Raw genomic sequence first — 27,943 nt, 5'->3', positions numbered from 1 at the left:
AGGTCTCACCAAAAAACAGTGTCTTCACATAGATTTCAGATCTGAGACGGGCTTCAAAATGTTCAACTTGAAGTCATGGTAAATTCAAATCTTCATTCTTGAGTTGCTTTACTTCTCCGTCCGTGATTCCTGATACTTTTTCGCGATCCATCCGAGATATTTCGCTGGGCCTTCACAGATGATTTAGATTTGATAGCTATCGGCACCCGGTACACATCCGGCGTAAAACTGCCCGTAACGTGAATGAAGGCATTCCCGCAGTTGATGGTCTTCTTCTTGAACCCACGCGACACAATGACCGGAGGTTTGAACACTTCCCTTTCCAGCACAGATAAACCATTTTCCTTCATTGTCACCTGACGCGCAGCGAGATTATGACCAAACACAAACCGTACGAACTAATTCGTCAGAAATTAATTTTAATTTTCACTCAAACATACAAAAAACGGAAAACTCCATGAAAATGACAGGAGCAGAAAAAATTGCGTCCGACCTGCCGCGCGCTTACTTCGATCCATCCAGTTTTTGTCCCCCCCCCCTTCAAAGTTTGTCCAAAAAATCAGGGGGCAAAAAAATACTTTTCAAAAAACTTCAATATTTCAATGAAAATTTAAGTGAAATTAATTTAAAATGCGTTTCCTTGCGTTTAGCATGTTTGAGTTGATTTAAAAATCTCTAGAATTTTTGAAAATTTTCGATGTTTTTTTTATTTATTTTTTTAAATTAATGGTTGCAAAACAACTGAACTAGTGTAAAATGAATTTTAAAACACTTTTTCCATGCAAATGCTGAAACTATGGCTTGTCATTTCAATATTTAAATTGTTTAATTTTTTTTTTACCCCACCCCCCTTGAACCGAGTGACAAAAAATTTGAAAAATATTTGCATCGGCCTTAGTTAACTCTTTTATAATGTTTTGTTTAATGATTTTGAGTATTCAATTCCAGATGAGTCTCCTTTGAACTCTTTCGACTGGAATCGACCTTTGCATGTCAACAAACAAACTTTGGATTGGTAGTTTATGCATCTAGACTAGGCCGTCCCAAAAAATGAAAAGTTGTCAAATCTTCGGAGCTCACCCCTACAATGATAGATTAGGATGTCAGGAACGATGTTTTCATACAACAAAAAGTTCCCAAAAATGGTTTACAACTCGCGCGCGGAGCTTGAATGAAAAAAGTGCATTTGTCGAGTATTTTTCAGAAATGCGAGTAACAAATTGTTACTCACATTGTGAGAAAATGTCATGTTTTTTCATGAAACATGATTAACAAATATCGTTTTTGAGCGAGCAAAATAAAAATTTTCCAAAATATATGCCTTCCCGTTTGTAATCATAGTAGCCAATGTTTTATGCTAAAAACGCTTATATACCAAGAATTTTGAAAATTCGACACTTTTTGTTCATTAAAATGCAAATATCTTGGCTTTGCGTGGACATATATTGAATGTTAAAAAAAGCAAAATGATCTCCGTAAAATTTCCTATAAGCTGAATGCATTTGTTTTGGCTGCAAAATTTCTTGGCTCGTTTTGGGGAGTGATTTTTTATTTTTTTTTTTTGCTAAAAAAATACAAATACAAATTTCCTATAAGAAACAATGTTGAAACATTATTTTAAGTGAATATTCTATTTTTGAGAGGGGAATATGTAGCGTGACGTTGCAACGCGTGACTTTTTCTCAATCCTGACCCAATTCATGTTTCGCCATTAACTCTGCTCTGTTAAATGGCAAATTTGGAGTTCTTCTTCCATTTTTAGTGTAAAATTGGCCAACAAATCGAATGCAATCATTAGTTTTTCGAAAAAATCAAACCTTGATTTTTAAAGACCATTTACATTTCGTGACGTTGCAACGCAATGTTTTTGAAAACAGGGTTTTTCGTTGCGTTGCAACGTCACGAAATTTTAGTTTCAAAATAAATCATAGTTTTTGTTACTTTGAGCAACTGTAGGTTATGATTTTATTATAAGACATTAATAGACAGTACATGGACATGTGAATTGATTGGCCCGCCCATGTTAGACCCTCCCCCTCCCCCTATATCGCTTTTACAGTAGCAGTACGATATACGAAGTTTTCAAATTAAAAAAAATATTTGTATTATTCCATTATCACGAAGGACAGCTCCACCCCCCCCCCCACCACTCCCACCTCCTCTATCCATGTTATGGGGCGTCCATGCAAGACGTAACTCTTAATATCAAGGGGGAGGGGGCGGGGTTCGAGGATTTATACAACAAAAAATTATCGGAAATGTATTAGTGCCCATATTGTTTGATGATGGTCCTAAGGGGTGATCTGCAAATAACGTAACTTATTTTGTTGACTTTTGTGCTTTTTAAATTAAATTTAAGGAAATAATAAAACTGTTTACCTGCGCAACCAGTGTTGAAAATTCGACGACTATGATTCATTTTGCGATTAATCGCTGCCTGATACACAGAGAGCCTTTCTTCAGGCAATCGTTATTCGCTCGAAGTGATTTTTTTTCAACCTTGTGCGCAACATAACATTTTTAATTGCGAACAACTAAACGTTGCATACAACTTATGTAGGTAAGGGTTCGTCCAACAACAAAGTGACAAAAGTTTGTAAAAAAACAATCGAATCAAGTGATTATTATTGTTTGATGAATTTCACCGTAATTTGGCCTACTTAAGGGTGTGCGATAAAAAAATTCGTTACATTGTATTAGAATGAACCCTCACATAAATTAGTTTATCATAAAGGGGCCATCCAGCAACCGCGTGATTATTTTTTTGAAAGTTTTAGAATTTTTCCCCATTGTGAACATCGATCTATTTTGATTTACTCAACAAGTTTTATAAAATACCTACTTTTTTTTCGAGTTGCTACAAACCTAAGTGACGGAATTTGTGAATGACCCATGTACAATTTTTCTGTAAATTGGCTCGGAAACATTATATAAAACATATATCATATTTATTCTCTTTTGATCTCCAACAATCAACTACGCATACACCTTTTTTGCCATGTGACCAATATGATTTAAAAGTTCGTGACGTTGCAACGCAAACTTAAACCTGTTGTAACTTTGGATTTAGTCGCTCTAGGTTCGCTCTAGGTTGCATTTGAAAGCTCTTTCCAAGTACAAAGAGCATCCGAAATATCAAAATGATTGAATGTTTAGTTTTCTGTTGACATAAACAACTGTCCCTTTTTCGTGACGTTGCAACGCAATAAAATGGTAAATTTACACTAGTTTGAAAAAATACTTAACTTAAGATAAACTGTAAATCCATGACATTTCCGTTTAGTACATCCTAAAACCTACAAAATGCAATTAAAAGAATAATTTTTGGATTTTATTTCGCTGAAAACCAGGAGTTTTTAGAAAAATGTTTTAAAACGCTGATTTTATCACGAATTGTTGCATAACTTAACCAACTTGTACATAATGATATTCAAAAGTTTAATTAATGAAAACCATGATTTTTGAAGCTTCAAGTAGTCTAGAATTGAGGAAAAATATCCAAATAGCTCATACACGCTTTTCAAAATTTCATCCTAAGGTGTACATTGCCGGAGAATGTGTCTTATGTAGATTTAATTAAAAACAGATTTTTTATGCTGTTGTTTTCCCTTTTTTTAAGAATCCTGGAGATCATAATAAAATTGTAAAAAAAGGTTTCTGCTTCAAACTATATTAAAAGTTCAACCAAATTAAGACCAAACTCATGCTGGATTAGGTTTAAATCTTTATGGTGTACAAACTTTGGCAGTATTATTATGTGAAATTATGTTTTCTATTCCTGGAAGATTCAATCAATAGCGAAAAAATCAGGGAGAGTATTTTAACTCCCTATCCCCATATTTTTTGATTTGGTTTTTACATGGACACTTCCGGGACCGTGGTGTAGGGGTAGGCGTGGTTGCCTCTCACCCAGTCGGCTTGGGTTCGATTCCAGACGGTCCCGGTGGCATTTTTCGAGACGAGATTTGTCTGACCACACCTTCCGTCGGATGGGGAAGAAAATGTTGGCCCCGGTCTAACCTAAAGGGTTAGGTCGTTAGCTCAGTCCAGGTGTAGGAGTCGTCTCCCTGGGTCCTGTCTCGGTGGAGTCGCTTGTAGGCAGTTGGACTCACAATCCAAAGGTCGTCAGTTCGAATCCCGGGGTAGATGGAAACTTAGGTGTAAAAAGAGGTTTGCAATTGTCTCAACAATCAAGCCTTCGAACACCTAGTTTCAAGTAGAAATCTCACAATCGAGAACGCCAAGGCAATGCTGTAGAGCGAATAATTTGATTTTGATTTGATGGACACTTATTATCTTCATGAAATTTGATATTTACTCATTGAATTGAATTGAATCAACAATTAACCAATTTCGAAGCTAAACATATTTTCCAAATACAAACTACAATCAAGCGTACTTTCCAAGCTCAGATTAGCAAACACGTGTCCGACATCGTCCGGCAATCACCGCGCACTAATTCGGCGCCGGAATGTTCTAATCACAGCTTGTTGTTGTTGCTGCTGTTGCATTAACAAATTCCAACAAAACTGACGACCTGCTGTACAAGCGGACGAAAGTACCAATCAAGGCTCGGATAAAGCCACGCGAGAGGGCATGGGAACTCCGGCTGATTATACGCACGGATTGACCGAACAATGTTTCCGCGAATGTTGGCCGTACGGTTTAATTGCAACTGATTTGAACACAAAACTAAATGTTTGCACCCTAGGGATGGTGCAGCTATTTAGGGGCTTGTTGGGTGAGAGATTGTTGCTTGTTAAAATGTTTTGCGCTTGCCCTAGGACCTAATTACTGTTGGTATGCTTTAATTAGCTCTCAGTAATTATCTCATTAAATTGAACTAACAGCAGATGTGAAACTTATTAATAATATTATAAATATTGATTTGGATTAGGTTAGAGTTTCATAACTATAACTCGAAATTAATTCTGATAATGGTTTGACGTAGTGCTTAGACTTGTCTTCAGAAATAGTTTCAGTACACAAAAGCCTTTTTGTTCAACCCATTCAGAGCATTTCTTCGGAGCGGAGTTGAATGGGCCAGATTTCCCATAATGAAAATCGATCACCTTCTGGTTTACGCGAAACCCGAACGAAATTCGACGAATCCCTGAAGCCCCAGACCGACAAAGGCTCTTTTTACACCACCCTCAGGTAAAAAGCTCTTATCTATCTCCCTCACCGCCACTAGTGGAGCGCATTTTCCTCTTGAACCGCTGGGCCACGTGCGGAACATCAACGCGCAAGCCGACCAGCTTGCACTCAAATCGGTTTCAAAAGGTTCTAAAAATAGTTGCACTCTCACTGCAAATTCTCAGCGAAAATAGTTTTTTTTTATTTTTTTCTTAGAATTTTACTAAAAAATAAAAAAATAGGTTGATATTACAATCATCACAAATTAAATGACTTTATTTTGAACATTTATTAAAATTTCCTCAATCAAAAATTTCAACAAGAATGTTTTCCCCCCCCCAGAGTTCAAACCCCTCGTCATGCCCGGTTCCGGAACCCAGCCCGAGGCCTCGAGACATTTCCCCTCGTCAGAGTTGTTGAATAGCATCCCGCAGGGCAGGACTACTGCTACTTACAGGATATGAGTCGAGTGGTTCCTCCTCGGGGGTTAGTGCCAGCGATGACGTTTGCCGGGGGCCGTGCCGTCCAGAGCTGCTCGATGTTCCACCTGTAAGGCAGAGAAAAGATAAAAAGAAGTGGAAGCAATTAAAAATTGGCGTCATCGTGAAATAAAAAAAAATTATCTTTTGGATAAGTGGGCTGTAACGAATTAAGGTAAGAGAAGGTAAGAAAATATGCAGAATTAAAGTATGTAGAGTTTGACAAATTTTGAATAGAATGTTCGATAGCTATTGAAAAATGCAAATAAATAGATAAAGTATAAAAGCTACAGATTAAAATAAGTGATACACAGTTAAAAAACATGGTTATATTACATCTGGGAAGGGTAAATATTTCATATAAAAAAAGTGTAATTTCACAACTTTTCTGTTATGATGTAACTTTTCATTCTAAATTGAAGTAAAATTACATCATAAAAGAGCCTTTTAAAATTACACCTTTCAAATTTACATTTTTTACTGTGTATATTTTCATACTATTAACCCTCGACAGCCCATTATTTATGTTTTTATGAGGCTATTAAGGCCACCAATAATACACTGATTTGATTTTTTTTTACGAATTTTAATGTTTCAACTGTTAAGTTCCTTAATTTTTTGCATAAAAGTTATATGATCAGTCTTCAAATAAAAAAAAACAGTGTTCATACCTAGGTACATCATAACAAATACTGTTAATTTAAAGTGCAATCAGCTCTAAAAAATTTAAAGTTCCTAGGCGCTTGATTATGATGTTTTACATATTTTGGTTATTTCAAAAATATACAAAAAAAAAATTCAAAATATATTTTTTATTTTTTTTTATCAAGAAGTCTATTTACAAAATATCATGCTGGTGAAAATATTTTTGATGTGATGTTAAATCTTGTTAAAAACGTTACTTAATCCACCTTCCCCCTTATCATGTTTAACAAATCAACTTTATTACTCATTTCTTTTGATCGGGTTCGCAGACCTTCAATATTTCTGGCTCATCGGCAAGGTCTGATAAAAAACCTATTCAACGATTTTCTATCACAATATCTGAAACCCAGCCTCCAAAAAGTGTATAAATAACACTTAAGTGCTAATAACTTTTGATAGGGTTGTCAGATCTTCAATGTTTTGGGCTCATTGGAAAGGTCTTTTTAATACATTTTTGAAAAAGTATAACATGATAGGTTTTCTTGCAAAAACAACCCTTTTACAATCTTCCGGACATACGCCAAAGTCGTTTTTTTAGCATAACTTTTGAAGTACTTAACTAAACTTGCTGATTTTATGGGACCCCAAGACGGATCAAATGAGACTAATACGGTCAAAATCCTTTCATCCAGTCCGGAGATAATCGAGTGACAATTTTTTGTCCACCCACCTGCACACATCCACACAGACATTTGCTCAGAGCATGATTCTGAGTCGATATGTATACGTGAAGGTGGGTCTACTAGGTCGAATTAATCAGTTCATTTTTCGAGTGATTTTATAGCCTTTCCTCAGTAAGGTGAGGAAGGCAAAACACATAAGTATAAATCTCCCATGGGTGTTTTATTTTGAAATACTGTTTAATATATATTTTTATTCGAGATATATTTTCTTGGAGTTTAATTTAATTTGCATTTGCATGACTACTAGTCATTGACTAGGGCAAGTGATTTTTCACGGCTCAAAAATTGAAATTTCGCGGCATGCCAATTACAAAACATTGGAATTTCACGGCAATTTCACGGTACTCGAAAACCTGATTGAAAAAAAAAAATCAAAAATATGTTATTTTAGTATTGTGTAGAGGAAAGATACTTTGAGAATCAAAAAATATAAATACTAATCCCTGACACAAAATATTCATGGCATTTTTTTGAGTTGTCCAGTTCTTCATTAGGAAAATTATAAGATTTTATTATCAAAATAATTTGGTAAAGTGTCTCCATACGAAAACCATTCTTAATTTACCAAAGTAGAACTAGTATATTTGATTATTTCGAATAAGTTTAGGCAAAGCTCCATTTATAACAGTTTTTGCAGCATTTGGTATTGACAATAACAAAAATAAAATAAAAATAAAAATATGTACTTCAAAAATGCAAATTTTATCATCATGTATTATATTTTGAAATTTTACTAAACATTTTATTGCTTCCTAAAATATTCAAAACATTTTGAATTTTTACTTGCGTTATACAATGACAATGAAACTTATTTATCATTATTTTACTTAATTTAACGGAGATTAAGAAATAAAATAGCTTAAACTGTTTTGTGTTTTCTTTTATTGAATTTAACATTGTGTTATGCATGGCAATCAAAAGTAATTTTCATGTGAAAATCAGCATTTCGATAGAGATATTTTATGATAAATATCTTCAAAAAATGAGATCTGAATTAATCATGCAATATTTTTTTCATTTATTTTAACAATTGCTTCCAAAATGCTCTACTTGTGATTTGTTTCAATTTAAAAATCAAATTTTTAAACACTGAGCAAGACTTTCAAGAGACTTTTCTAATTTCGCGGTAATTTACGGTGTTGATCAGATTTCACGGCCAAGGGCAAATTTCACGGATTACGCGGATTCCGTGAAATCGCGAAAAATCACTAGCATTAGCTGGCCATTTGGCACAAATAAATGAAGAAACTCTTCAAAATAAATAAAGCAAAGAGTATCACAAAATGGTTGCAAAATATTAAAGAGTTCATAAACATATTCTTTTGTCAAGTACATATTGTGACTTATCTGATCAGTTATTGCAAAAGGTAAAAAAATAAACCAATATGACTCAAAATGAAAAAAATACTTTAATTTTTTAATTTTTGAGGTTACTTAGAACAGGAAACAATATATTTTAACAATAGTTGTATTGACTTATTCGAGAAATAGTTCTTCGTGCAACAAGTTGTAAAAAGAAGATATTTTCAGCACGAGTCGTATGTTTTTAATCGAATCAGAGAGGTTAACCAAACAAAGACAAATTCGAAGTCCTGAAAAAACTGCAACGAGAGTTGCATACAACGTTTTTGCAATTCCGATGATTGCGCTTGGAACGATATTTATGTCAAAAGTCCATTTGTTTAGTCAATTCAACGTTAAAATGAAATAAAAAATACTACTATTCGATATAAGTGCTGAAAAGTTGAACTTATAAGTTACTATTCATGACGGAATTGCAAAGAAAAAAAAAGTTTTGGCAAATTAATTGTAGTTTGAACTTAAAAAATGAAAACATAATTCCATTTTTGATTTTTTCATGTTTAATACCGCTTGAAACGATTTAACGATTTAACAGTTTTAAATATTTTTGATACATTTTACGATATGGTTTGTATGTTTCGGGGTTTGCGAAATTAAATTTTTGAAATAAATTGTATTAAAATCTTGTGGAATTGATTATAAATTTGTTAAAATTCGTACAACGTTGTTCATGCATTTTTAATCGAATAATGGCTTTTATTTTTTTGTACTGAATTTCTGAGGCCACACGTTGTAATATGATATAAATCCTTGAGAAAAATATTTTTTTTCTTATATTTAGGAAAACTTTGCCATTTTGGGACATAAGCATTATTGTATTAATGTATAAAGCATTTTTTGACACATTCCCAATTAACATTTAAGGTTTTAAGTAGACCATAAAAGCCGGTTTAGGCTGCATGAAGGTTTTTAGTACCCTGATAAAACCTGTAAGTTTAAAAATGTTACTAGGGTTCTGATAATATAAAATTTAAATTCAGGCTTGAGATTGTTAAAGTTAATGTAAGGTATGCACTTCGGAAGAAACCGGTTGAGAAAAATTTCAAAAGCAGTAGCTAAAGCAAGCTGGAGAGAGTGAAAAAAAGCCCCAAGAAAGCGTTCCCTCTCTTTTGTTCTGCCGTTCGTAAAGCGTAAACCTCTTTTATTTTGAAGAGCATACTGGCCTTTAAGGAAAGAACCTTGTAAGACAAATTTTATTAGCAAAATACAAAAAAAAAAACAAAGTTAGGTTCAGCCGCCATCATCGCATGAAAATTAAATCAAGCCAGATTATTCCGAAAATTTTATATGAATACAGTTCAGAATCGATAATCGGAAACTTTTGCGAGCCTTTTTTGTTAAATTTGAATGGTTGATTGCCTATTAAATTATCAAAGGGCATTTTCTCAATATTTCTTGACCGCCATCTTGGATTTTTGCTCTCTTAATTACTTTAAAGTAGTTTTGCGGGTTAATTTTGACAATCAAAAATAAGACAACAAAAACAAAAAAATGTTCGGTTCAACGAATTGAAAAAAATTAAGGCCTTAAAAAATCTAGTCCTTACCATAATGGAAAAAAATGTTTTTTTTTTGTTTTGTTTTGGTCACACTCCGCATAAACATACCCATTAAACCACAAATCGCACAAAAGTGGGATTGCCTCATCAATGTGAGCTTTTTTTTGCTTCTCCAAACTCCTTCCGAAATCGGCAATCCACACGCTATTTTTCTGACATTTCATCCTCTGCCAAAAGTTTCCGACACTGCTGGCGTGTGTTTACATAATCTCCCCAATTGGGGGCTCAATTCACGACTCATCGGCGCAAAACATTACGGACTGTTACGTGCGGCGGCGCGGTTCCTCTCCACGTCCGGAGGGGACGGCATCATCTCGTTGTGGCACAGCATCCATGGACCACAAATTTGCGGCCGCTGCTGTTTGAGGAAATTTAGAGGAGCAACAAAAAAAAAAAGTTTGGCAAGTGGCTCTCTTGCTGGGGGTTTATTAGCTGGGATCACACACCAAGCAAGTTGGACGGGCGGACAGGTTCAAGTAGCGGCATCATTTTGAAAATATCATCCGACCATTACGGGGAGTGAAAAGGCACTCGAAGGGATGCACAAAGTGGCAGGTATTGCCCCCGTTACAGAGGAGGGTGGCCGAGCGATGAATGCCAAAAGTGACCTTTTGAAATTGGGCTGGCCACTTGGCTATAGTAGCTGTGGGAAACGAAAGAAGTGCATGTCTAAATAACCGGAATTCGAAATGCAATTCAACAAGAATTTTGCTGCTTTTATCGCTTTGATGAGAAATCCCAAAAATCTCTGGTCGTAATATTTTAACAACGCCAAAAAAGTGTTTTTATTCTATAACATTTTTGCAATATTTTTGGTAAATTATGTATCTTCGAAGCATACAACCGTGGAATTTTGGCTCTGTATAAAAAGTTGTATAATACAATGAACAAAAAATAGATTCTTGTAAGAAATGCAAAATAATAAAGACAATATCAACAAACGAAACCAACATTCCTCATCTCGATCGTTCCACAATTGCAGGCATCCACACATTAGGTAATCCAGCGTGGAAAGATTCACGCACACGCCAAACGCTACTTGTAAACAGGCCATTTAACGCCGCACGAAGCAAAAAAAAAAACGCCGATCAAACCACCGTCAATTTGGCCACGCAGGGGGGTGGGTAATTGGCGCGCACGCGGACTCATGACTGGTCCCAAAAAGTGTTGCGGAAATAACCGTTGAAGTGTTACGACATCGCGATCGATCTCGCCCCAGGTCTTGTTGCAACAGTAGCGCGGGGTCCACTCCACACATATCGGCGGATGTTCCGACCAATGATGCTGGGACCAACTGCCGGCCGGATGATGAGCACAATTGGGAAGGCCGGCGGGCTTCAGATAAGGTGGCGGAAAGAAAGGCCGAAACTCTTTTTGCTGTGGTAACTGGGCAGTTCTCTTTGAAATCTGTGATATTTGATTTGTTTTAAAAGTTTCGGAATGAGCAATTCCAGCCCAAGACAGGAGTTTCTCAGGTACATTTCTAATCGACTCTATCCAACATCAATGCAATTTTTGTGTATATTGTCGCTGATGTGCATTTTTGACCAAATTGAGTTAAGAACGCCATTTGGCGCAGCACAGTCACTTTTCATATGAAAGAAGTTTCAATCTTGTCGAGCTATCTCGACACACCCTGAAAAAAATGATGTAAGTGCGACAACTGGCCAAAGGGATTTCAGGTCAGAACGCGTTTGACACAAGTACGAGCTCGACTACCGTAAACATTTTCACTCCAGCAACCAAATTCAACCAAACTTCAGGACAATTCACATAATGGTCAACCAAACAAAACGTGTTTGTTATTGTTTACATTGCGTGCTCTAGTTTTTGTTTATTCAAGCTTAAACATTAAGACAAGTTAGCACAACAGCGTCGATATGGAGCCAGATGCACTCGAGAACGACATTTGAGATGGGTTGCTGTTAGAGGGTGACGAGCGGGAATTCCTGGGAAAAATTTCCCGGGAAATCGACCATTTTTGGACCTCTCGGTTCCCGGGAAATTTGGTCGAGAGTCCCGGGAAATTTTATACTTATAAAAATCGAAGCAATATTATATAAATTAATCAGAAAAACATTTGAAAAATTCGAAATGGTTTAAAACATTGGATGTTCACTTGTCGTACGTTCCAATAACTATAAATGAGAGAAGCCCACAAAATGAGGATCCCAAAATTTAGCATACTAAGCAGTTACATCCCAGAAATGAAATATTAAGTTTTTTTTTATTTTCGTATTATTAATTGCTATCGAGAAAACCCTTTTCAAAATGTTCAATTTCCATATCCTCTCTATAGCTATTTCATTGTTGATGTCAATAAATCATTTTGTGTTTCACATTATCCTCAATATTAGAATATATTTTGGAAGAAAAAACTCTGGCAATTTGTAAGATTGCCTCAATATTTGTTGAGGTCCGCTAATTGTGAACATTCGGGTTTTCCTGATAATTGTAAATATTTCTTCAATGAATATTTTCAGTTGACCTTAGACAAGAAATGAATCATGAAATTGTTTTGAACTGTTATGTATCACATTGCGATACTGGGAAATTATATATTTGCTATTTTTTTCTTCTCAAAAATCTAATAACAAGTGCATGCAACAACTTTTGAAACATCACTGTGTGCGAATTAAGACTCGTAAACACTTTAAACTACAATTTTGTGTCCCAAAAAGCTCAAAAAACGATCTTGTATTTGCAGATTAAGAAAAAAAATCTTATGCCTGAAATAGTTTCTTGAAGTAATGAGGCTACTTAAATTAACGTTTTTTTTAATAAGTATGAATTAATTGTACCTGAATTCATTGAAAAGCCATAAATTTAGGACTTTTTCTTTTTAAATTATTGGCACTATTGGCAAAGTAAAAAAAACTCCCGGGTCCCGGGAATTCCCGGGAAATGTCCAAATTCAACTCTCGATTCCCGGGAAATTCAAAATCTCGAGAATCGTCACCCTCTAGTTGCTGTATAACGATGCCGTTGCATTGTATCCAAGGTTGTTAACGATAAAATTATCGAGGTTCGATAACGATAACGATAATTCTATCGGCGATAATTTTATTGATGATAACAGACGATAACTCATATTTAATATATTTCTAAAATTGACTAAAACCAACCAAATTATGGTGAATTTTGAAGCTTCCTCCAAGAAAATATTTTTTGAATAATATGGTAAGTTTTTAAGCATAAATGTTATAAAAATCAACAGATACCGTATTTTTTTGAGAGTACTAATTTTTTTTTATAATTCGTAACATGGGTATCAAAAGACTCGAAATTTTGCATGTATTTTAACTTTTTTTAAATGAAATACTGAAATGTTCACAAAATACCGTATTTTCTAAAAAAAAACTCATATTTTTATAATTTGCAATATGGGTATCAAACGATTCGAAATATTGCATGTAGCGTAAACCGGGGTAACTTTGATAGGATTTCAATTTGTTTTTGGAATATTTTCCAACAGGTTAGGTTTTTTTCAAAAATATTATTTTTAAAACATGTACTGGGGTAAGCCACACAAAGTCCATGCACTATTTTGGAAAAAAAGTTTTTCAATAGAGTCTAGAAAAATAGTTACGTTTAAAATCTTTAGTTATTGTATTGTTAAACACCTTTTTAAGATGTTCAAACTTTATTTGTACGTTAATATAACATCACTAAAGAAGCTGATATAGCTTTTAAGAAAAAAAATCATTGTTTATATTTAGTTAACTTAGTTCATAAGTTTTTGATAAAATACATAAAAAATTGATACATGAAAAATTGTTAAAAAGTTGGAATTTTGTCTGAAATTTGTTAAAACTAGTTTTGTTTATAAAACTACCGATTCATATTGCATTTCATACTGAATTCGAAGCACGAATCACAAGTTTTCACATTTTACATGAAATTTGTTCAACCGAAATTGCCCATAAAGTTGGAGTTTTTTTTATTGTGTTTCACAAACACAAATTATTTATTATTTACATACTTAATTAACCTTCTCATAGTGGAAAATTGTTCAAAGAATCCGAATAGCATTTCTATTCCTGAATCAAAATCATGTTCATGTTAACCAACTTTTTTAACTTTTCAAAATTTTATGAAAAGTTCTTCTCGAGGTACTTTGAACAATTCTCTGCCACCGTCAGTATGATTCTAAACCATTCCGTACGTATTTTTTAATTGTACTCTTCATTTTGCGGAAAAATCGCAAACCTATCAAAGTCACCCCAGCTATCAAAGTCACCCTATTTTACGGTACTTTTGTAGAGTTTTATGAATAAAATTTTCACATTTTCACCACAAAAAACGTATTTTCTCGACAATACTTAAATTTTTAATGATTTGCAATATGATTATCAAACGATGCCAAATATTGCATGCATTTTAACTGTTTTAGAGCTTTTTGAATTTTTCATTCACCGGGTAAAATTTCACTTCACTTGGTACTCTTATTGGGAATTATAAAAACTTGGGTATTTTTGAGAAAACAGGGTATTTTCAAAAAACTCAAAAACTGTTACACGCAAAATTTCGAATCGTTTGATACCCATATTGCGAATTATAAAAATTTGAGTATTTTCGAGAAAATACGGCATTGTGTGAAAATTTGAGTATTTCATTCGAAAAACTCAAAAACTGTTTAAATACATGCAAAATTTCGAATCACCTTTCAAATACCCATATTGCAATTGTAAAAATTTGTTTATAATCGAGAAAATACGGTATTTTGTGAAAATTTGAGTATATCATCCAAAAAACTCTAAATTAGTGAAAATTCATGCAAAATTTCGAATCGTTTGATACCCATGTTGCGAATTATAAAATAAATTAATAAATTATAAAGAGAGTATTTCATTCAAAAAACTTTAAGTTTAAATACATGCAAAATTTTGAATCGCCTTTCGAATACTCATATTGCGAATTATAAAAATTTGAGTATGTTCGAGAAAATACGGCATTGTGTGAAAAATTGAGTATTTCTTTCAAAAAACTTTAAAATAGTTAAAATACATACAAAATTTCGAATTGCCTTTTGAATACCCATATTGCGAATTATAAAAGTTTGAGTATATTCGAGAAAATATGGAAAATTTGAGTATCTTTTTCAAAAAACTCTAAAAAGTTTAAATACATGCAAAATTTTAAATCGCCTTTTGAATACTCATATTGCGAATTATAAAAATTTGAGTATTTTCGAGAAAATACGGTATTTTGTGAAAATTATAGCATTTCATTTAAAAATTTCTTAAACAGTTAAAATACATGCCAAATTTCGAATCGCCTTTCGAATACCCATGTTGCGAATTATAAAATTTTTAGTATTTTAGAGAAAATTCGGCATTTTGTGAAAATTTTAGTATCTCATTCAAAATACTCTAAATGAGTGAAAATGCATGCAAAATTTTGAATCGATTGATACCCATATTGCAAATTATAAAAATTTGAGTACTGAGCAATTCCATGTCAAATAGGAAATCGGTTGTACCCGACCCTCTCCGATTTCAATGAAACTTTGTAGACATGTTATCCTACGCTTATGTTAGCCATTTTTGTGTATTTGGAGCCAGTTACACTCGATAATGACATTTGAGAAGGGCGTTAGTGTTTTAAATATTTTTGTATTTCGTAATTTAAATATTGCTGTATCTCGAAGCCGTTGCATCGTATCAAAAAGTGGTCAAAGACAAACTTGTAGGAAATTTGACGGGCTTTCCGAAAAAAATTCACTGAAAGAAAAAAAAACACTCCAATTTTATGAGATTTTTTGATTATTAAGTTTAAAGGTCAAATTTGAAGGAGAGCCCGCGATTTTTTTTTCGTTCAAAATTTTTGTGAAAATAGCCTAAGATATTACAAAAAGACTCACCTAAAAAAATAAAAAAAATCATTTACTGAAACTGTTTTTTGAAAAGTGCTCTAAACGTCAAAATTTTCAAATGCCGAATACGGGAATCGTGTCTTATATCTGTAAGCCCATACATCCAATTGAAATGTGTTTAAAGACAAACTTATGGGAAATTGGACGAGCTTTCCGGTAAAAATATTTTCGAGACTGAAAAATCAAGTCTGTCATATAGAAATTGCCAAAAACCAAAAAAAAACCTATTTTTTCAACATTTTTATTTTTAAAACCGCTGTAACATCACAAGGATTGGACTTAGGACAATGGTCAGTATGGAGACTTTTAAGTAAAATTGTCTGGAGAATCGATTCCCATTATCGTTTTTTTTTAATTTTGATGTTTAGAGTACTTTTCAAAAAAACAGTTTTAGTAAATGATTTTTGTATTTTTTTAGGTGAGTTGCTCCATCCTGCATTTTTTGTGAGCCTTTTTGTAACATCTTAGGCTATTTTCACAAAAATTTTGAACGAAAAAAAAATCGTGGGCTCTCCTTCAAATTTGACCTTTAAACTTAAAAATCCAAAAATCTCATAAAAGTGGAGTGTTTTTTTCTTTCAGTGTATTTTTTTCGGAAAGCCCTTCAAATTTCCTACAAGTTTGTCTTTGACCACTTTTTGATACGATGCAACGGCTTCGAGGTATAGCAATATTTAAATTACGAAATACAAAAAATATTTAAAACACTTACGCCCTTCTCAAATGTCATTTTCGAGTGTAACTGGCTCCATATACACCAAAAATGGCTTATATATGCCTAGGATAACATGTCTACAAAGTTTCATTGAAATCGGAGAGGGTCGAGAAATAGTACCGGCAAAATTCCTGTTTTGGGCTGGAATTGTTCTACTTTAAAAAAAATAAGGTATTTTGTGATTTGTTTTTAGTATTTATACTTTGTAACATTGAATTATCGTCCCGATATCGGTAATGGTATTTTAACCATTATCGTTATTGTTAGACAATAATATTATCGACGATAATTCTGTCGATTAACAACCTTGATTTTTTTATATTTTGCTTCGATTTCACGCAACTGAAAAAAATAAACAATTAGTTTTTTTTTCAAAAATCGTTGAAAACAACCGATGCTGTCGGTAATGTTTAATTTCATCAAAGTATTGGTAAACATAATGTCCTAGCATAGCATAGCATAGCATAACGGGTCTGCACCACGCTGTAGGGGGTGCCACAATGGTCAATTCAATATTCATAGACAATTTGATTGCTGCCCGGTACATCCAAAAATATCTAAGAACGTAAATTTCCACACTGTGCTCCAAGGCCACGCCCATACAGTCCCGTGGGGATTTGGGAGGGGATATTTTTGTTGTTCACTAGTGGCAAAAGTGCAGGGAACCCATGCGACTTTTAAAAGTGAACGGAATATTTTTGGGAGGTTTGGAATGGGGGTTAGGGGAATTTCATCGGGCCGATGAAAATGGTTGAATGCGTATAGGTATTGGTAAACATAATGTCCTTTACCGATATTCCAATTTAAAATATAAAATGATACAAAAATGCTTTAATTTTTTTTACAGATTTTCGGTAGTTTGAATTCGGTAAAATATCATATTGAATCAAATTGAATGAAACATTTCTCCGATCAGGATCAAATTTTTTGGGGCATCCAAAATAATTAGTCTTATTGTAAGAAACTTATTTAAAGTGAATCACATTAGATAAATAATTGTGGTTGATTTAAAATTTAAAATGCCAACTAACGGTAATCAACTCATTCAATGATTTAAAGATCTAAAATAGTAGTTTATGCAACAAGATGCAAAAAGAGGATTTTTTCAGCACGAGTCGTACATTTATCCAACGAGGTTCACCGAGTTGGATAAATACGACGAGTGCTGAAAAAATCAAGTTTTGCAACGAGTTCCATACAACATTTTTTGCAATTTCGAAAAACACCCATGGAGTGAAATTTAAAGTCGAATTTTCATGTACTTTGTCAATAAATCTTTTAAATCAAAAAAATGTTGAAATGTGTTACTTTTCGAAACAAGTGCTGAAAAGTTCAACTTTTCAGCACCCATTTCAGTGCTGAAAAGTAGAACTTTTCAGCATTTATTTTGAAAAGTGTTGCTATTCGATTCTGTTATTTTTGGTACAGAAAAGTAGGCTATTTCGAGGTTCAAGAATGACAGGAAAAGTAAGTAGTTTCACGACGGAATTGCAAAAATAAATGTTTTGAACAAAAGTTTGTATGCCTAAAATATCCAAGGATTCCGGAAATATTTCCCGAATTTTTTTTAACCCTAGAAACATTAGACACGCTAGTGCCTCAGGTGTGTTTTTTTTCCAGAGAATACCACAGTTGCCACTACAATTCCAAAGAAGTGCCAACCAACCGATCACCGTAGAAATGCTTTTGAAGGCTATGGTCAACAGCGGACGCGCCCGTGGCCACGGCGCATGTGGCCACATTTTCCAATCGTGGGGTTGCACACCAGCAGCAGCGGCTTCCTCTGATTGTTCCTAATTGTTTGGCGATTGTTGTGGGGTGATAATTGGAAAATATGTTGATTCGGTTGTTTGTTCGGGTTTGATTTGGTCGGTGGCAACACAGGCTTCGGTGCGACCAACAACGGTCAAATGATGATTGATGTTCGGGGACGGAAGTTCCGTGTGCGTGGCTGGAAAGGCGTCGACGCGCGCCGGTTTGATAAGTGCGGCTAATATTTGCGCGTGCCCAAAATTTGCACCACCCGGGTGGTGATAGTGAAATTACGAAATTGGTTTCCCTTTGTGTGGGGAAAATTGTGCATGTAATATTACGCAGAATGATGTAAGGAGACAGTTTTCATGAAGTTGTGTTGAGTAATATTTAGTAATTTGTTTGGAATTGGAAGCTTCAAAGAAACTTCAAATGTCTGTAAATTTTATGTTCACCACGACCTCCAATAACCTCCCATCGCCAAATTACCACACCCACATCAGTTTGACGACCCCTCGGCTTATCAGTACCATATCTGCAAAGCCTTTCCCCTCTTAGGGCGCCCTCCCGTCATCTCTTTGGAAAACTTCCCAGCAGAGTAACAGTGACTTGAAATTACGCGATCTTCGACTCTACACGCACGCACGATTATTCCAAGAGTTCAACGGCGCGCCACCTCGCCCCGCAGTTTGGGATTGGTCCGAAGAAAGCTCTGTGCTGCCACCAGCTGGGAAGGTCTCGTGAGTACCGTGCAATGGTGAAGGTTTGAACAAATTTCTTTGTGAAAGTGAGTTTGGTCACAAGACAAAACGTAATTTTATAGGTTTGGGCGAAAAAGGGACTAATAGGTCCAATTTAGGTACATTTTCTGAAAATTATAATTCTGTGAGAAAAGTTGCTTACTTTAACCTAAAAAAAATAATATTTTTGAAAAAATACAAACACAAACTTTTGTTTTCATCTTTGAACAAAATAAATAAAAAGAATATCAAAGTCACCCCACTCCACAGCATCCAACTTTTACGGGTGCGTTTGGCTCATTATGAGAGCGATCCCGCGGTTGGTTTTGATTAGTGCTGCACCCCACCACCCTGGGGTAAGTGAATTTAGTAGAGCCGCGGGTTAGAAGTCGCGCAGAGTTAGTGAACCCAATGAACTGTGTGAGTGTTTGTTCCGAGCATAATTAATTGCACGCCAAATAAGTGCCTGCTTTTTTATGGGCACTGTGCGCACTTCAACTAAGTGCGGCTCCGCAACCTTTTGTTGGATTTGGTTTAGCTCGAGCCTACACTAAGGAGGAATTTTCTGCGGCTAATTGAAACTGTGCTGCGCTTTGAGTACTTTCAATACAACAGGTGGTGCATCTCAGTGCAGTTGTTGATGATGATGATCGTGGTTACATCGGATTCAGGTACTTTGTTGAAGTTTAATTTTTATTGGATTGTTAAGCTTACTCTCTTTCCGGATTATCCACCGTAGATATGCTTACGTCAAACTAAGTTATTACATCCACCATTAGGTTGAACAGCGCAACAGTAAAGTGTAATCGTAACCGATGGAGCAATTCATCCCTCAGTGATGCGATTTGTCGAGATTTTATACAAATTTCATTTCCCTTCACTTGTTGCTTGATAGTCGGTATTTTATGAATTTCCCTAAGCTCTGTATATACTCAACAAAATAACACTGACCAACAAAAATTTACAAAAATGACTGCAAAGGCTCAACTCGAGGGGAAGGTTTTTCTCCAAAGTTTTTATGGAGAATTAGGGCGGTTCGTCGCTGTTGCATACAATCCAAAGATTGTAAATTCTCCATACACTGAAAAAAATAAAACTACCAAATTCCTAAATTCTAGGAATTTTGGCTCCTTTCCTTATTAAGTAATCCAAAAAACCCGATTACTAAATAAGGAAAAGAGGCAAAATTCCTAGAATAAAGGAATTGGGTACTATTTTTTTTATTTCAGTGTACAAACTTTGGAGAAAAACCGTTCGGCCCAGTCTAAATATCTTTGAAAAATTCAAAGTGCACGTGTTCTGGGGACTCCAAACTTCATGCTTCCCCTGGAGTTGAGCCTGCGCAGAAATTTTGTTGGTTGGTGTAATCAATTAACAATCAATTGTTGTTCTTTTAATGAACTAAAATAAATTGAATACAAATTACATAGATTTACCAATGAATCAATTAAAATCAATTTATTGTAGTTTATTAAAATCAAGAGTTTTTTTTAAAGGTCCTATAAAAGCTCCTTTTTTTAAACTATATACATATAAAACAAAATAGCTTATAGAACCTTTAAAAGAACTCTAGAAATGAACTAAACAAAATCAAATACAAAATTCGACAATTCAACTTATTCAACTTATTCAACTTATATCTTCAGATTTTGTAAATCATGACTTACATTTCAGAATGGCCAAATCATTCGATTTTGAAATGAAAAAGGGATATTTTTTTCAAAAGGTTGAGAAAATTTCACATAAGCTATACTAATATTAATATTAAAAATCGGATAAATACCTTCCAAGATATCATCGATTCAAAATTGAGGGCAAAACGGATAGCACTAAGAAAAGCTCTAAGATAGCATTGTCAAAGTCACATAAAACAAGTTTAACTTTCAACCCTAACATTTTCTTAATTTCAAAAAGTTCTCCTTTCGAATGCTTTGTAAAGTTTAAAATGACTAGGCGTAGTGATTTTTCACGCTCGAATACTGCAAATTTCACGGGGACCTCTATTTCAAAACACCAAATTTCACGCAAATTTCGCGGAACGTAAAGAATTTTAAAATAGCTGAGCAGTTCTCTAGCATTTCGGTCATTCGATTTTTTTTGTATTTTTATTTTTGTAATATTGAATGTTTGGCCCTTTTGAAATGTTAGTTTTGATTTGAAAATTTTGAAAATAATGTTTTCGAAAAGATCGGAAAATTTCACAAATGTTTCATATATTAACATTGAAAATCGGACCATTAGTTGCTGAGATATCGACATTAAAAAAATGGTGGGCTGTTTGGGTGAGACTTAGAAAACATCAATTTTCCTGTTTTTAAACCTTTGCATTTCAATATCTCAGCAACTAAAGGTCGTATCAACAAAGTCCGAAGAAGCAAAATATAAAGAATTTTCTCAGCTTTTCAAAAATATTTTTTTCCAAAAGTGTGCAAACATGTGCATTAATTTAAAAAAATGAAAAACTGCGACTTTTTTCAAAAAAGTCACCTAAATATGAATTTAACTTGAAAACGATGCACTTTATCAAAATTTCAGAAAAGTACTTTTTGATTGCAAATTTGATTTTACATCGAAAAACGAAGTTGAAAAATTTTTGCGACCAATATTTCGATTTTTTGAAAAAATCAGTATTGATTAAGAAATTCATAACTCGGTCAATGATTTTTTGCACAATCTGGAAATTTCTGAAAAGTTGGCATTTTATGTCCTCTAAAACATATCAAAAAATAAAAAAAAATAAAAATTGTGTTTTTTTGCAAATCAAATTTTAGTGATAAAAAGTTAAATAAAAAAATCACCAAATTTTTTTTACCGTGTATCATTTTTTTCCAGTGTAGTCCGTATCCATACCTACAACTTTGCCGAAGACACCAAATCGATCAAAAAATTCCTTCAAAAGATACAGATTTTTGAATTTTCATACATCATTTTTGTATGGACAGCTGCGAAATTTGTATGGAAAATTATATGGACAAACTAATGATGCAAAATGGCTTCTTTGGGCATACCGAAGGCACCAAAAAACTTTCAGTCGGATTAAAAAATACAAAAATTAAAATTGAAGAAAAAAGACCGATTTCGTGGAGAATTGATCAGCTCTGAAAATCTAATGTTTAAATCTCAGAAACTGCTTTGTATGCTTCATTATATATTATTCTTCAATAAAATAAAACAAATCTTCACTAAATCTTCACATGCGTATTCTTATACATTGAACTGCTTTTTTTAAATACTCGATTAATAAAGCAATCAGCTGTTTAATCATTTTTCATTTTACATTTTGCAATGAGTAAAATAATTTGGATTTCTGCGACATTTAGCACATTAAAAATACTTTTTTAAGGTTTTCATCACCTTTTTTTAAAAAAATATATTCAAGATCAATTGACAAATAATACAATGACAAATAATTATATGATTTGTAATGAAATGAAATTTTTTATTTAAAATGAAAGCAGAAAATAAAAAAAAATATTTTTTTTTTTACTTTCACGGGAGGTATCTACCCAAATAATCAAATATCGTTAAAATTAAACAAGACTCAGAAAAAATCTAAAATGTTTTTAAAAGGTGATTTCAAACTTAAAAAGAACTCTTCATTTTATTTTGAAAAAATAACAAAACTTAGTTAGCTTCTTGAAAAAATTGAAAAATCTGAACAATTCTACAAATGGTTCGTATCAAGCTTTTCAATTAAAAACCCGAGCAGACGGAAATAACTTGGGAAGGTCAGTTTTTAATATTGTGAGAAGATCGAAATATGTTATTGGGATGATCGGATTAGTTGTTAAAATAACAAAAATCAATAACAATGATTTTTTCGAAGAATAACTTAAACTGTTATTATGTTGTTATTGCAATAACAAACCAATAACACAGAAGGAATCATGAAGGAATAACAAGATTTGTTATTTTGTGCGGAGAGGTGGAGCAGCATAATAACAAAAATTGTTATTGAACTGGTATGTCTCCATAACAAAACAAAAAGTTATTGATTTGGTTTATTTGCAAATTGCAAATAAACCTGCAGTTGCCATAACTCCTCTGTATTAGTCAGGGCTGCAGAGTGGTCAAATAAATGACCACGATGAGATTGGTCAAAATTAGTTCTAGCCAATTTTAGTAAGTCCCTTAGGAGTATATCAAAGAATTAAAAAAAAAATCAAAATTTCAACTTTTTAGAATAATTTTAGCTTAAGGACCCCATTTCATGGCCGAAATAATGACTCCGACGAAAATGGTAAAAATTATCCCATAGTTCTAGCCAATTTTAGCAAAGTCCCTTAGGGGGTATATCAAATAATTAAAAAAGTCAATTTTCAAAATTTCAACTTTTAAGAATAATTTTAGCTTAAGGACCCCATTTTATGGCCAAAATAATGACCCTGACGAAATTGGTCAAAATTATCCCATAGTTCTAGCCAATTTTAACAAAGTTCCTTAAGGGGTATATCAAATAATTAAAAAAGTCAATTTTCAAAATTTCAACTTTTCAGAATAATTTTAGCTTAAGGACCCCATTTTTTTGGCCAAAATAATGACCCCGACGTTATTACGTAACGCAAAAAATCGCATTTTTAGACCCCCTCCCTCCCCTCGTAACAAAATTTCCATACAAATTAAAAAAAATTGTATGGAGCGTAACACGGCATCCGAACCCCTCCTCACCCCCTACTGCGTTACGTAATAAAAGAACGCTCCCTTAGACAAAATTATCTCAAAGATCTAAACATATTTAACAAAAGAAAAAAATAATAACAGATTGTGTTATGGACACTTAGAAACTTTTCCATTTGTGCGATTTATGGTAATTTTATTTCTAAGTCAGTATACCGAACGAATAACAAATTTTGTTATTAGGAGAGTTTTTGAAATGTATAACATTTCCTCTTATTAGCGTGTTATTAAACATTTTCAATATAATATCACTTCAGTACCAAATTTTGTTATTTTATCAGAAACTGTTATTTTTTTTCCTCTTGGAGTTGAAGTTCAGGATAAAATAATAACACTTTTTGTTATTTTAACAGGATTTGTTATTGAAATATTATTAATTTTGTTAGTACTTATAAAATTTACTTAAATAGTTTTTATGGATAAATTATTTATTATGTTATTATTTGAAAAAAAATACGAAATCATCAATAATCGCTTACCCTATATTCACTCGCTTAGTTGTATAGTAGTTCATAAGATTGTTTTTATTCCTATTTGAGCTTGATGAATAATTTTGAGAAAAATCGTTACAGTTTCACATAAACATACACCCAAAGTTAAAGAACGAGGGGAAAGTCCTCATGAAAAGAAACGTGAGGAAAGTGCTATTTTGCGAGAGTATAGTCCTCTCGCGTGTTCATTCGTTCATTGGAACAGTTCATCCTAATGAGTGGCTTATATGGACAAATGACCGCCATTTAGTCACCGAACCATAGTGGCCCATACTGCAAAGGCACGGTTCAATATGCGGAAGGTCTTGGGTTCGAGTCTCGGTACCGGTAATTTTTTTTGATAGATGAACTTTTTTTGAAGATGAACCCATGAGTAAAGTACTCTCGGTAATTTCGGGATTTATCCTCTCAGTCCGCACACAGTACCATTTTACTACCGAACCGTGCTCTTTATCCTCTCGTATGCCGATGTCCAGTTCTGGGTGTAACATTTCATGGGATTTCACGGAAAATGCCAAATTTCGCGGAATTCACGCTGTCCGCGAAATCGTGAAATTTGACTAATCACGTCTCGTTCCTTGAACCCAATTTACACACACCAATCGCGCAAAAATTTATTGGTTCTTTCACTTTCATCCTGAAACCCTCGCCATCATAACTCCAAACCAGATTTCACAAAAGAAGGAAAAAAGCTCCCGCAGATCCTCACCGCGCGCGTGCACGTTCCCGAGCAACTTTTGGCACCTCAACAACTTTCGCTATCGATGAAACTTTGGGGATGATTTGGATGCCGGTTTTTTTTGTTTTCTTTCGTTTATTCGAAACTTTTGTTTATTTTTACCACCTTGAGGCGGCATTGCCATGGGCGAAACTTTTGAATATGTCATTGGTCCGTTTGCTGGGTACCGGTTTTTGCGTGAAATCGATCATAAATATTAAGAGTGCTGGCAGCTCTGGCCCAGCTCGGTTGTGTATTTCGTCGCGTATTTTTAATCGAAGTTTTAAGTGAGAAACTCGACAGGGAACTGTGGGAAAAGTGTTTCAATCGATGCAGCAGATCGGGCTCCTCACGAGCAGCATGGAGTTTCTTCGAAGTTCGAGGAAAATAAGGAGTTTTGCGTCAAATTGTTTTGCGTTTTTTTTTTCTCAATCGGGCTTGTTTTACGTGACAGGTGGTGCGGTTGGTTTCGTTTTTCACCGTTCTGTTGCGAGGTTGCGTGGAAGTTTTCTTGCAACTTGCGTGCAATATTGATTTAAAGTGTTACAAACCAGGGGTGCCAGAGGTTATAGAATTTAAATTAATTAATAACATTTTAATTTTTGTGTAAGCTTTGGGAAGAGATGTGCATCCGGGATTTAGCGCATTTCTCGTTGATTTGTGTTTTATGAAATCAATGGTTTCGCGTGAGAAGTAGTTTTTTTCTTTTCGGTTTGTGTTGGGCAAGTGTTGGTCATGTAAAGGGCGCAAAGCAACGTGCAAAGGTGTCTGCTAGAAACTGGTGATAAAGCACTGAAACTCATGATTATCTCTCGGAAAGAAAAGAGACACTGTACTCATCCAAAATCAGCAGTGCAGTGTCTGGATTGCAGATAATATCCTTTTCAAGAAGTCTAGATTTTGGTCTCTCAAATGTTTTCCTAATTTTCCCTATCTTTTTTTTTCTTTCACAATCTTCTGATAATGTTTCTACCGAAATCCTCATTAAGTAGAACCCACCTTAAAGCCCAACCTTTTTTTATCTATTACTTTTTTTTCTTAGCGCTGTCGGTTTACTTAGACCGTTTAAACTCAAATTCGAAAATCTTTTACTTTGAACAAATCTTAACTATCTTACTTTAGCCTCAGTACTATAACCTTTAACTGTCCACCCTACCTATTTAATAATGACATGCAATTTTAAATGTTTCAGCTGGGTATTAAGGTAATTTATTATAATGATAAATTGACTTTATATTGAAATTATATTTTACACATGACACACCCTACACAATGCCAATGCAATACAAATATCGGAGCGTTTGGTACGGTATGTCCACGCATCCTTCCTCCCCTGAAGATTCTGCGAAATGTGATCCGTTCTCAGAATCCTCTCTGCGGTAAACACAACGCAGTAGGGCTGGCCGCTTTAATTTTTGTAATACATTTTCGGGGTAACTCGGATGTACTGCAATTATTAATAATGACAAGAAAAGTGCTTGGGGCGTCATCTAATCACAAGACTTTCCAGCATGCTTTCATCGGACTGGCTGCGTTTGTGTTAGATTAGATTAGATTAGATTAGAAATCGATCATAAATATTAATGTCATCTTAAGAGTAGTTTAGAAATCCGTGTTTTCTAATTCGCTTTATTAGCAAATTAATAGGTTTGAGTGGATGGTTGCGGAAGTTGAGCTATTTTTAAGTAGCTTCTAATTCGATTACAGTTCCAAACTAATTATTATAGATACTATTTTCAAAAGTAGAATAACTCGTTATCCATGACTGTGATATTTCCTGTCCAGTACTTTCCAGAACCATTAAGATGCCACCATTAGAACACAATAAACTCCAAAAATATTAATAACACAGCCCCGACGAGCTCTAATGGATTCTGGAGCCGATTCCGAAGCCCTTAAACGATCTTTTAATTGCCGCAAAGAGCTTTTCCCAGCCACTATTGATTTATGACTTACGAGCAGCGATGACTTAAGACCAGTCTCCTCCTCAGGGTGAGCTCCCCCCTGGGTGCGTAACTTGAACTTGAATGGCTGGGGCGTGCCTCGGCATGAAAAGCTACCCACCGTCATTAAGGCATCTAGGCCACAGTTGAAGCTCGCAGGCGAAAGTAAAAGTTTTGTTTTGCTTCGCTATGTATAATTCTTTTAAATTTAATCAGGCGAAGAAAAGCCGTGCTTGCGCACACGCAGTTTTTAAAGCGTTCAGGTGCTTAGTGGGCGGTGAAGATAGGGTTAAAGGGGGTTGGGTTGGGGAGTTTGCTCTCACAAGAGGGAACTTCCACCCGTCGAGGCATCATACACTGCTGACCAGGGCTGTGGAGTCGGAGTCGGAGACGGAGTCGGCTAAATTTTATGAGCTGGAGTCGGAGCCAAAAAGTTCTGATAACCCGGAGTCGGAGTTGGAGTTATCTTAAATTAAACAATTTTTATTCTAGAGCAATTCCAGTTTAAATCAGGAATGTTTCTGGTACTTTTGTACCCGACCTTCTCCGATTTCAATGAAACTTTTTAAACATGTCATCCTAGGCCTATATAAGCCATTTTTGTCTATATGAAGCCAATTGTACTCGAAAATAACCTTTGAGAAGGGCGTAGGTAATTTAAATATTTTTGTATTTTGTAATTTAAAAATTACTGCAACTCAAAGTCGTACACTGAAAGAAAAATACACGCTACTTCCATGAGATTTTAAAATTTTTAAGGTTAAAAGTTAAATTTGAAGGTGATGTCGCGATTTTTTTTCGTTCAAAATTTTTGAGGAAATAGTTTAAGTGTGACAAAAAGACTCACGAAAAATTCAGAATGGTATGTCTCTCCTAAAAAAATACAAAAATCATTTACTAAAATTGTTTTTTTTAAGTGGTCAAAATGTTCAAAAACTGATAGTAAGAATCGATTTCCCAGACAATTTTACATAAAAGTCTCCATATTGACCATTGTCCTATGTCCAATCCTTGTGAAGATACAGCGGTTTTAAAAATTAAAAATGCAGAAAATTAGGTTTTTTGCTGGATTTTGGCAATTTCTTAATGACAGACATGATTTTTTAGTC

General features: G+C 34.2%; 1 protein-coding gene across 6 annotated transcripts in view; it reads right to left on the bottom strand.

The window, feature by feature from the left end:
• Positions 1-27,943, bottom strand: part of LOC120429132 (high affinity cAMP-specific and IBMX-insensitive 3',5'-cyclic phosphodiesterase 8) — a 315,218-nt gene that overhangs the window by 64,900 nt on the left and 222,375 nt on the right. For all 6 annotated transcript variants that reach the window (XM_052709686.1, XM_052709687.1, XM_052709688.1 and 3 more), the window contains one exon: positions 5,592-5,683. In XM_052709686.1, coding sequence (XP_052565646.1) covers positions 5,592-5,683 — 92 coding nt within the window. The remainder of the gene's footprint in view (positions 1-5,591; positions 5,684-27,943) is intronic.

Source organism: Culex pipiens, chromosome 3, assembly GCF_016801865.2.
Source record: "Culex pipiens pallens isolate TS chromosome 3, TS_CPP_V2, whole genome shotgun sequence".
Taxonomy (NCBI): Eukaryota; Metazoa; Arthropoda; class Insecta; order Diptera; family Culicidae; genus Culex; species Culex pipiens.
This window is presented reverse-complemented; position numbering and strand designations above follow the sequence as displayed.